We start from the raw sequence: 11,646 nt of genomic DNA, 5'->3' as shown, positions 1-11,646 counted from the left end.
TAGTGAATTATGCCTTGTATTGTCTGAAGCCCATTCCAGCAATCCATTCTCTCTAGGACATATCCTCCCTACAAATTGCTTTTCTGATTGAACAAGTCCCTTATTGGGACTTATTTTCTTACGATTTTCACTCTGAATGTGACCTCAACCCTACATCCCTCAAACTCCACTATTTTTAGAATTCCAGGAGTTTCTCTGATCAGAGTGAAATCTGAAAATTCCTAAGAATCTTATTTCTTATTTTCAAGCATAATTTAAAGGTTGGTTATCTGTTTTCTAGGTATCAAAAATAAGAACTTGCTAATTTTAATTATTTGGCCACAATGTCTTCCTTTAGCTAATAAGGTCCTGAAGCTATTATACTTGAAAATAACAGCAAACACAAACAAACAGCACTTACTATGCAGGCACCTTTCTAAGGGATTTACAGATCATGATATGACATGTATAGGCGTCCTTACTACACACGACAGATGAAGGAACTAAGGCACAGAGAGGTAACTTGTGTAAGATTACACAGTCATGGGAGCTTCCCTGGTGGCGCAGTGGTTGAGAATCTGCCTGCTAATGCAGGGGACACGGGTTCGAGCCCTGGTCTGGGAGAATCCCACATGCCGCGGAGCAACTGGGCCCGTGAGCCACAATTACTGAGCCTGCGCGTCTGGAGCCTGTGCTCCGCAACAAGAGAGGCCGCGACAGTGAGAGGCCCGCGCACCGCGATGAAGAGTGGCCCCCGCTTGCCGCAACTAGAGAAAGCCCTCGCACAGAAACGAAGACCCAACACGGCCAAAAATAAAATTAAAAAAAAAAAAAAAGATTCCACAGTCATAGTGAGTCTAGGATTCAAATCAGGGCAGTCAGGCTCCAGATTCTGTGCTCTCAATCACATGCCAGACAGCCTCTCTTAAAATAATACAAGAGAATCTTTTCTGTAGTTACATTTTACGAAAGGCAAAGCAAAATATGGGAATTTGAAGCTTCATTCCAGTAACCACTAGAGTATGCTTTTACCTCATTTAAGTTATTTTATACATTTCTTTCAGAAGAACATTGATTGTGTAGTTGCATCAAAATTTTTCAAATCCAAAGAACAAGAATATAACTAATATAAATTTATTTGAAATAAGCCTTTGAATCAGAATTAAATTGATAAATAAAGCCATCCACTGAAAAAGCGTTAAATCCATTTTGGCTATTATATTCCTTTACTTCAAACTTAAAGTAGAAGTATACTGTTTACTAATGTTTTTATTTTTTTTTTGTTTTTGTTTTTTAAATTTATTTTTATAATGGGGTTTAGCTGATTTTCTTTTTTTTTTTTAATGTTTTTAAACTATGTTTTAAAACATAATGTTTTTAAACATAGTTTTAAAAACTATGTCTAGATACAAATTAGTTTGGAAGTTCTTGAAAGCTAATGTGGAAGCAATTTGGGCTTTTCCACTATTTCATCATTATAGAACTACAACAACCTTCGAAGAAACACTGTTAGTAACATTTTGGACAATAAAAACTATAAACCAGATTGTTAGTAGAGGAACAACAAAAATATAAGTTAGAAAATTCATAAACATATATTTATTCAGGAAATACAATTACTAGAGTCCTTAATATTTCAATGATCGTTCCACATAATAAAATACTCACAACACATATTCTTTTAAGTCTACACCAAGTCATGCTGACATTCTTTTCAGATAATCCATAGCCATTTCTTCTATTAAATGCTATAATATCCATTTGTATTGTAAACAAAGTATTGAGCCAAACTATTTAAGTACTTGAGCAAAGTAACTTTCAAAAATTTAGAAGAGGAAGACAATGTTTTGTTTTGTTTTTTTTAAAAAACACATCTGAATTATCAAACCCCAAAGAACTAGGCCACTATAACCTAGTGTTATACTAATGGATAAAGCGGCCATATGAAGACAGCACATAATTATCAATGAAAATATTTCTCATCTGCAAATTTTAAACATGCTTCTCAAATAATAAACATTTAGTTTTGAAAGTTTTAAAGGCAAAGGGGGCAGAAAGATGACAGACATTAAAAGTTTACATTTAAACTACTGATAGATTTTAAAAAAGAAAGAAAAAGGGAGGCTGTAGTTACCACCCAAATAAGGAATGCCAAGTACCTTTATTTCCTAAAGAAATTACTAAGAAATATAACCAATCATTACATTTGCAGCTATTTAGTAGTAGCTGTAAACTGAATTATTCTGATACTTCCAAGTGTACTTAGAGCATTTTATAAAGGGGAAAACAAGTGGTTCTCAACCCTCGGTGTCCTTTAGAACCAGCTGGAAAGCTCTGAAAAACTAAGCATCTGGCCCCACCTCAGAGATTCTGATGGAGTTGGTATCAGATGGGACTCAAGTGTCATTATTTTTTAAAGGCCTGCAGGATGTTCTAATATGCAGCTAAGGCTGAGAATCACTGAGTCAACTCATTTTGAAATACCAAGAAAATAAATGGAAATTGGGAAGGGAAGATAATTTATATTTATAATTTACAAATCAAACACCTACTATATACTATGTACCTAGCTATGTTCATGAATCATACATTTATAAGATGAAAATTCCCTTCATTTCCTCACTATACTAGACCACTACCGTACATCTTTGCCACTGAATGACTGCATTTTTCTATGGTCAGGATTTAAAATTCTGGGATACACTATGAAAACTGCATTAAAGAAAATAAACTACTGCTACTCATGCTCAATGGGAGCAAGCAAAACTACTGTATTTGGCTCTTTTAAGCTATCCATATTTTAAGAATTACAAATAAGTGCCAACCCACACAAAGAACAGATTGTGGATTACTGCAGAAGAAACAAAAAATAGCTTACTCAACTTACTAAGTTTCAACACCAAAAAAGGTTTAACTTGGCTGAAAGTTCTGGAACAGCTGAGATACTGAACCAGGAAGCTATAATTTATAATGAAATGTTGACACACCCTTAAAAGCTACTGCAGCTGTAGTAATACTAAGATTTCTTCAGGGTTTAGTTACCCTGTAATGCAAGAATACAAGCATAACAATAATATTACTGTTTTTATATGCACCGATACCTCTCTTTAACATATAAAGCTCTACAGCAAATACCTCTAATAATTTTACAATTAAATTAAGTCCGTAACTCTTCTACACTACTTTGGTCTCAACATTTTTAAAACATCAATTAATTTTGGAAATATACAATTTAATAACATGATCCTATCAATAACAAGCACATTTTGTAGTGGACTAAAGACACATTCAACCATGCAATCCAGTGTTCAATACCTAAAAGATAAATAACAATGCTGACTTTTATTCTCAAAATCATCAGAAACTGGAATAATCTTTTAAGACTCACAGTGCTCACAAACATGCAGAAAAACATACACATTTCTATTCTTCCTGAAGGAATGTCACAAAATGCCCACTCTTTACACAGGGTTGATAATTATTCTAAATTCCCTATGTATTTCAATCCATTATTTTCTTTCTAGCACCTGTCACTTAAAATTTTTAAAAGCCTGACAAATGTTCCTGTAAGTTGTGTCTGAAAATGAACCTTATCTCTTTAATTTCTGCCTTTAAAAAGACCTCAGTCACAGTCATCCACTAATAGCTGCCTTTCAGTAAAACAGTGACATCCAGTGGACAAATCAAAGTATCTCAGAATTCCCATCATTATAGCTGAATCATAAAGATCACATCTCTAAATCCAACTAAATAGTGAATGAGTTCTTACTCATTTTGACAAAGCGTCTGCAGATTCTTATGAATGTATCACCTCATGATTTCTATATATCTTAAATATATCCTTCTATCTTTTTCCTATTTAATATCAAGTCTTTAAATTGAGCTACTTAGGAGTGTGTAACTCTTGAGCCTAGTGAGGTTAAAGGTATTACTTTTTCTTCTTTGCTATTTCCCACCACAAACTAACTGGCTCATCTCTCCAAATGGAAGGATGAAAATATAAGAAATATATTTAAATAAAAATGAATAGCATTAAAAAATTTGCAAAAGATGAAACCTAAACCTCTTTTTGCATTTGTAATTTATGATATACTGTTGACTATAAATAGAAAGGTGTAATCAGTAATGCTAACAATCAAATTACATTCTCTTGCCTCACTGCTCAAATATTATGAAAGAATACATATTTTAGCAATGATTGTATCAGTGTTTAAAAACTTTTATAAATCAGTATAAATGAATATTCATTATATATTATGTTTAAATAAAAGTAAAAAACTTCCACTGTGCTGAGTTATAATTTACCATTGATAATATATATTATGTGTGTGTTCCAAATACAAAATGCAGCAGTGATGTTAACATTGACAGTGTAATAAACTGCTGTAGCTGAGACTGTTATGTTTAATTTCTTGGAAAACCATAAAGAAATGTTACAGGTGGAAAAAAAAAGCAAAGAAAAGAATGGAGAACTGTTATTTTTAAATAAGCAGCCAAATAAAGAAAACTTTTTTTCCCTAAAAAAAGGTTAAGAATGTAAAAGTACATTTTAATATTAAAAAAGCATTTTTAAAAATCTATAACAACTTTATGACAAAATCTGCATTTGTTGAAAAAGGCCTGTAAAAACAGCAGGACAGAATTGCCCTCATCACCTTTTTACTTTTTCTTGTCAGAAAAAAGTGTATGCATCTCTGGAACCGTAAATGATGTTAAAATAGGCATTTATAAAATGGCAAGGAGGATTTCACGGGAAGTTTTTTTTTTTTTTTTTTACAATCATTGGCATTGCGGCCATCAGTAGGTCACAAGTAAAACTTCTCTACCTAAAAGCAAAATGGAATGTAAAGTTTTAGGTCTGTTGCCTGCGTTTTGCTGATCTCATTTTTTCAAAGCGTGACTCCATTTCTTCCAAGACCTTGGGTGTGTACCGTACTACTAATTTAACCTTTCCTTGAGCTGCTTTCAGCAGTTCTACAGCTTTTTCATGATGTTCTCCTTCAACGCTCTAGGAAAAGAAAAACCACACAGACACAAACACAATTAATATCTAGGTTTTGTAAGTAACTCAAAATGAAAAATGTTTAAAATATACACAAGTGAAAAATTTTTAATGTTATATTTCAAACTATAAACCTATGAGATAATCCTGCTTTATCATTTTAATCAGTGTAAAATCCTCTGCTAAATCATATTCTGTTTGTAGCTTAGGAACTGGTTTTTTAGGTTCCAGATAATTAGCATATCAATCTACATGCTCTATTATTTCACTAGGTCAGAAGTAAATCAGGCAATTGCCATTCTATAAGACTAAACTGAGGGTAGACTTTCAATTTAATGTATTGCCTTAACTACTAAGGAGCTTAGTTACTTCATAAAAATCACACTAAGCATTGCTAATTTACATTGGAAAGAAGCAAAACACACACAAAGTGCTTCAAAAAGTATCACTCTACTAAACAGTAGTGCCTAAGATTCCCCCAAGGGATTTCTAAACTACAAAGCTTCTTTGGTTTTTCCCTACATCTTCTTTTTCTATAACTCAAGTACACCCCCAAGTGGTCACAACACATTGCTACAAGTAGAAATAAAATGCATCCCTACCACTCCATTAACAGAAAGGAGTTGATCTCCTCGCTTGAGGCCCCCATGTCTATCAGCAATTCCACCTGGAATTATTCGAGATATATAGATTGGAGAGTTTTGCTCTTTGCCTCCCATAATATTGAATCCAAGGCCTTCTTCTGTTTTTGGTAGCTCAACAACTCGAGGATGAGAATGTCCTTCGCTGGCAGCAAATGCAGCAACAGTAGCCTGAAAGAAAATTTTACGTATTTAAAAAAACAGGACATTTGTTCACTTCATTCTTTTGTCCCTTTTTAAAAACCACTTTTGAAGTAAATATTTTTGATGTCTGAATGCCCACAAATGCACTGACAGTGAAGGTAAGCTAAGCAGATGGTGTTTTAAGGAGGATGAGTGAAAAGCCTACCCTGGGATTATGCAGCAAGTGTTAAGGTCGTTGAGGCCACTCCTAGGCCTTCCAGTGCCCAGAACTTCTGTGCAGCGCTTGGCCAGCAGGCTTGCTAGGAAGATGAACAACGTGTGCACTAAAGAGGAGAGCCCCTCCCCTCGCATGCCAGCAGCCCTGCGCTCTGGCTGGGAAGCCTGGCTCCTCCAGGGGCCTCTGGGCAGGGCACAGCCCACCTACGCAACCTGCACAGGGGCAGCTGTCCCTGTATGCAGTCATTCTGGCGGCTGTACGATTTGTACTGGATACTAACTCATCAAGAAATAACTCAATATTGAAAAAAAGAGGGGTACACAGAGTCAATGTGAATTGTGAAACAGAGCCACATCTTTAAAACTTTCAAATTTAGACTAATCTAGACTAATTCTAACACAGAGTTGAGATTCTGGGTTTCATTTTGCTTTTAAAGATAATTAAGTAATCTGGTACTATTTTTGTGTGTGTTGGATCAGGGTACGTGAGCAAACATGGGAAGGAAGAGGGAAAGAAAATCAAGATTTGTTGAATACCACCATATTCTAAGCTCTGAAAGAGGCCTCATTTTACAGATAATGGAACTAAGGCTCAGATATTCAGGAAGCTGTGAAAGTCAGGAATTAAACCCAAGTTTTAATCGTTTTTTCCTACTCTGTCAAATAATACCCACATGTTTAAGTGTTTGTACTCAACAGAGAATCCAATACTGCCTTTTGTGAACCAGTAACTATCAATGAAAAGTTACCTGTTAATGACTAGTTCTAGTTTAAGTCACCTACTGCCGATATTAACTTATTCTAACCACATATCATGGACACTGAGGTCAATGCTTGAATTATTTGAGGAAAATACTGGCACAGAAAAGCACATAAAACCTACCACCTGCAGCTCTGAAGAGGTAACCTCCTATTTGCAGAGTTAAGGTTAAGGAGAAAGTGAAGGGCAACTTGGGGGGCATACCCCAGATCTACCATTTACTATTTGTGTGGTTTGAGGTAAGTAACCTAATCTGATGCTTCCCCACCAATAAAGTGAGGCTAATAATTCATACCTCAGAATTTTGATGAATATTTACATAATGATATATACATAACATATAGCAACTATGTATATATGTATTATTTGTGTGCAAGTATATTTTTAATGCATCATCTAAACTGCATAAAATATCTTTTGTAAAACCAATTTAAAAAGTCCTATTTCTCAGGAATCGAGAAGTTTAGTGTACCTTGAAAGATACTGTTAGTTTTCAAAATAAGCCTATTAAGAATCTAATAATTGCACATTTTAAACCTTTAATTTATGAAGAATCCTCTCCCTTCTAGTAAATGAAAAAATGTACCTTTGCAGTCGCATTAGCTCTCACTTCAGGACTGCTACTGATGTCCACAGTCTCGTAGACATGTTCATATACCTGCAAAACCCGAAGTTATTATTACGATTTTAAATCTCAGAATATACGTTTGAGTTCTTTGTGAAGTTACTGAATGTGTTAAAATTTTAGACAAAGTTATGCATCTTTGTAAAATGTTTTTCCATTAGAAATTCCAAAAACAAGAGAGGCAGGTTCTAAAGTTCACTTTTTAAAGAAACTCTGAACCCAAATTTCAGAATATTACCATACCCTAATTAACTCAAATTTTTAGTAAATTTTAATCCCATTTACTCACCTCTCTTACAGCATTGCAGAATTCACTTTGAAGGACTCTTTGTAAAGCTTGCAGTTTCTGCGGTGGTACCTCTCCACTCCTTTGCAGTTTTTCCAACAATTCAATTGCTCTACAAATATCTATAGTTAAACAAACACACACTAATAGATAATTTTCTCAGAATATTCTCTATTATTTCTTTCTTTCTTTGTTTTTTGGCCATGCCATGCAGCATGCAGGCTCTCAGTTCCCTGACCAGGAACCGAACCCGTGCCCCCTGCAGTGGAAGTATGGAGTCTTAACCACTGGACTGCCAGGGAAGTCCCAGAATACTCTCTAAATGCTTGTGTAACAGCACAACATTTAGGATTCATTCCTTAACAACTAACAAGAAACATGTATAACACAGAGAAAAAAGGCATGAGTATGAACTTGTGCGTGGTGTGTTTGTGTGTGTGTTCATGTATGGAGGATGGGAATGTAAAGTCTGAGAAGAATGTTAAATTTTACTGTAGATTAGGAAGAAATACTGCTGTTGCACAAGCATAAAATCTGGAAAACAGCATCTTTGAGAGACACAGGAAAATCAAATATAAAGTACTAAATGCCATAGGAAAGGACTGGAGCTCAAATGTCATAGACACATGAACACTGTACTGCTTCAGAAAAGCTGACAGTATTATCAGAAGCTATTTAGTCAATAAAAATTTACCTACCATCATTAGTAACCAAAGCACTGAACAGCATAAAACACTGCGTGCTAGTGAAATCACTGTTTATTTCCCAAAAGGAAATGTAATATATATGTAGATAGGAAAACTCTTCAATAATAGGTGCAGTTACTGGCAGGAACACATTCAAAACAATGATGAAGTGAGTAAAATTAACTCAACTTAGGATCATTAACACAGTGTATTTGGGATACACAGTGTATGGGATTCTACACATCTATACAAATACATTATGCATGTTAGGCAATTCTCATTGAGAAGTGTGAGGGTAAGTATTTTATGAATTAAGAAATTTTACAAGATTCAGTCATGTTCCAACACTGTCTATCTCTCGTTGGATTTTTGTTTTTAACTTCTTTTGTACCACAGGGGGCTAGAGTACCTATTACTCTAAACTGTTTTGTATTTTGTAAACATGTATTTGACTGAGCTTATCTTAATTAAAACACTGTGAATCTGCTCTCAGTAACAGCTGTGTGATCTTGGGCAAGTTACTTAACCTCCCCGTGTCTGTTTTCCACTGTAAAATGGAAATAGCAGTATCTCCTTTATAAGAATGACTTGAAGACTAAAACAAAAAACACACGGTAAGGGTCTGGCATATAGCGAGCATAAATGTTATGTTACATCAGCACCAATTAATCATAAGAAACAAGGGATTCTACACATCTATACAAAGACATTAAGCATGTTAGGCAGTTCTCGTTGGGAAGTGTGAGGGTAAGTATTTTATGAATTAAGAAATTTTACAAGATTCAGTCATGTTCCAACACTGTCTATCTCTCATTGGATTTTTGTTTTTAACTTTTTTTGTACCCAGGGGGCTAGAGTACCTATTATTCTAAATTCCTTGCCTCCTTTTGTCTTAAGTGGAAGAAGTTCTGAATTTTATATTATACTAAAGGACTGGAACTTTTTTCTTTATAGAATTAGTATGGCCTTCTTTGTGTTTGCATCTGGAAACCTAGGAATAAATTGTAGTGAAGAAAGAAGTAGATTCTTCAATTTCAGGTAATAAAAGCTTAAACTGATGTTAATCCAATGGAATGGAAAAAGACTTTCCCCATTCTGATCTCCCACCACCAGAATGGCTGGTGAATGAGGAGTGCTGGTTCATCAAATATTCTGACTTAAAAAATTACAATATGTAAGCTCTATAAAAATTTCCAACTAACAAAAAACTGAAGAAGTAAAATACTCTTTACTGAAGCAACACTGTACCCAATATGTGCTCAAATGGGTTCCACTGAATCTTGTTTTGACGACTTTGAAGGCATTCAGGATCTTGATCATATGCACTATTTTTGTACTACAGGATTCCTGGAAGAGTTTCTTAATAGAGTCTGTTAAACAGAATGTTAAATATTAAGAATCACAGTTGATGTAATCTAACTTTCTTATTCTGCTGAATGGCATCAACTAGCAGTTCATCCTACTAAGGTTCTGAGCATTCTACTGTGGAACTAAAATGAACTCTGAACGAGGAGAAAACAAAGCCATGACTACCAAAGCTAAATGCCAGAGGTGAAGTTTCATATTTTGTACTGCACTTAAAAATACAAAAGACCGCCAACATGATAGAATCCTGCAACTGGCTTTCAAAGAAAAACACGTACTCCTGTTAACACCAAACAAATTTGTTCCCATCTACAAAGCACACTATCATTGTGCTCAGGGAGAAGATGTCACAGTCTTAGGCCTAACTTAGCAAGTCTTCCCAGAGTAGCTACTCCTCTGTCAAAAATGATACTTTAATTAATGGTCTGGTGGCCTGGAGAAAAACAACATCACTTGTAAAGAGACTTACAAACAGTGAACACCATAAGGAATAAACAATGTTAAGCGTGCACTGGTTTGCGTGAAGGCACGAGGAAAGACTCCACATACAATTCTAAAAATGTATTCCTTAGAGCAGAAGTTAATATTCAGACTGTAAATGCAAATGCTAATATTTGCAAGATGTTTTCAGTCTCCATCCTATACTTTGTTTACTACTAGTACTCCAAATGTTTAGTTTGTACTTTCTGACTCTTACCGATGACTTCTAATACTGGTGTGTCAAAAGTATGCTTGAAATTATTTGAAATAAAGCATTTGGGGAAGAGTGGAATGCTGAAAATCTGCAACAGGACCCTTTAAGGCTCATAGCCTTGTACCTCCACTGGCTTTTCCGTTTCTAATTACTCAGCAGAACGGGTTTTATTTTCCTTGACAGCCTGCTCTAAAAAGCAAGCCACCAGCCAGGTAGCAATCGTAGGATTTGTAAAGAAGGAATAAGGCTGCACTTTCAAGTATTTTACAATCTATCACTACTCCGCCGAGTTATGTAACCTTCTTCCCAAGACCGCATCAATAGGATTGTTTTTAAAGCACCTTCTCCGTACCCGGGAGGGGCACCACAGCCAGGAAATACCCCCAATACGAATACAAGTGAGATTGTGGTGGAAGTAATGATGCGTTTTGTGCACAAATAAGGGGGGTTCTGTGGGAACGCGCTGTGTGTCCGGGCTGTGTGGGTGAAGGCGGGGACACTGGGTTGTGCACGCACCAACACCGGCAGTGCGTGTAGCCTGTCCGAACTGGGCGTGTGATGTTTGCTCAGCTTGACACGTCTCTGAACGCTGCGTCTGCCGTGCCCACCCAGGGAGCGCGTGTGCAGCGTGTGTCCGCGAATGCAGACAGGTGGTGGTGGTGGTGAACTGTGCTGTGCTCCCCAACGGTCCGTGTGAACACAGGACGGGTCTGAGGATCAGTCAAGAGCAGCAAGCGCCCTCCCCGGCGCCGGGCGCAGCAACGTCGGCGGCCACCGGCGCCAGCGCGAGGGACAACCTGGTTCCGGGTCTCGGAGCTTGGCTGCCCCACGCCCCCCGGGGATAAGGCACTCCCCCACCCCCTCCGCCCACGTCGGTCCCTGCCTCGGCCCCACTCACCCCTCTCCAGTCGCACAGGCTCCCCCAGCGCCGCCATCTTCTCCCTTTGCTTGCAGACCCACAGGAAATGACGACACAGGGGCTGAGGTGGAGGGGCGGGGCCTAGCGGGAGCCGGGAGCCCGGAACAGGGGACGGCCAGTATCGCGAGAGCGGGCGCGGTGGATCGGAGGGTCGTGGCTGTCTCTAGAGTAGAGGGTGTCTGTGTTCCGGGCTTTCGAGTTCGGCGTTTTGCTGCACCTGCAGCGGTCGTAAAGTTCTCAAATCCCCCGGCCAACTACATTGAAAAGAGTCCCTTTCGCGACTCTTGCCCCCTGCCTCGGGATTCAAGCCTTATCCCACTCGCTTGGGA

General features: G+C 37.2%; 1 protein-coding gene across 1 annotated transcript; it reads right to left on the bottom strand.

Moving 5' to 3' along the window:
• Positions 1 to 1,551: 1,551 nt before the first annotated feature.
• On the bottom strand, positions 1,552 to 11,363 carry LIN7C (lin-7 homolog C, crumbs cell polarity complex component). The gene is made up of 5 exons (XM_007180990.2): positions 11,297 to 11,363; positions 7,657 to 7,775; positions 7,329 to 7,400; positions 5,584 to 5,793; positions 1,552 to 4,987 (listed from the first exon to the last, which is right to left on the bottom strand). The coding sequence occupies exons 1-5, from the start codon at positions 11,331 to 11,333 to the stop codon at positions 4,832 to 4,834; spliced, it is 594 nt and encodes a 197-aa protein (XP_007181052.2). The 5' UTR covers positions 11,334 to 11,363; the 3' UTR covers positions 1,552 to 4,831.
• Positions 11,364 to 11,646: the final 283 nt, after the last annotated feature.

This window comes from Balaenoptera acutorostrata, chromosome 9 (genome assembly GCF_949987535.1).
Source record: "Balaenoptera acutorostrata chromosome 9, mBalAcu1.1, whole genome shotgun sequence".
Lineage (NCBI taxonomy): Eukaryota > Metazoa > Chordata > Mammalia > Artiodactyla > Balaenopteridae > Balaenoptera > Balaenoptera acutorostrata.
The sequence above is the reverse complement of the archived record's forward strand: the minus strand, read 5'-3'. Positions and strand labels throughout refer to the sequence as shown.

Excerpts from the sequence above, each read along its gene's own strand:
- LIN7C (XM_007180990.2), bottom strand. The coding sequence starts at position 11,333 with ATGGCGGCGCTGGGGGAGCCTGTGCGACTGGAGAGGG. Across the intron at positions 7,776-11,296 it reads GCCTGTGCGACTGGAGAGGG|ATATTTGTAGAGCAATTGAA; the intron begins GTGAGTGGGGCC and ends GTTTAACTATAG. Across the intron at positions 4,988-5,583 it reads TCCTTTCTGTTAATGGAGTG|AGCGTTGAAGGAGAACATCA; the intron begins GTAGGGATGCAT and ends TTCTTTTCCTAG.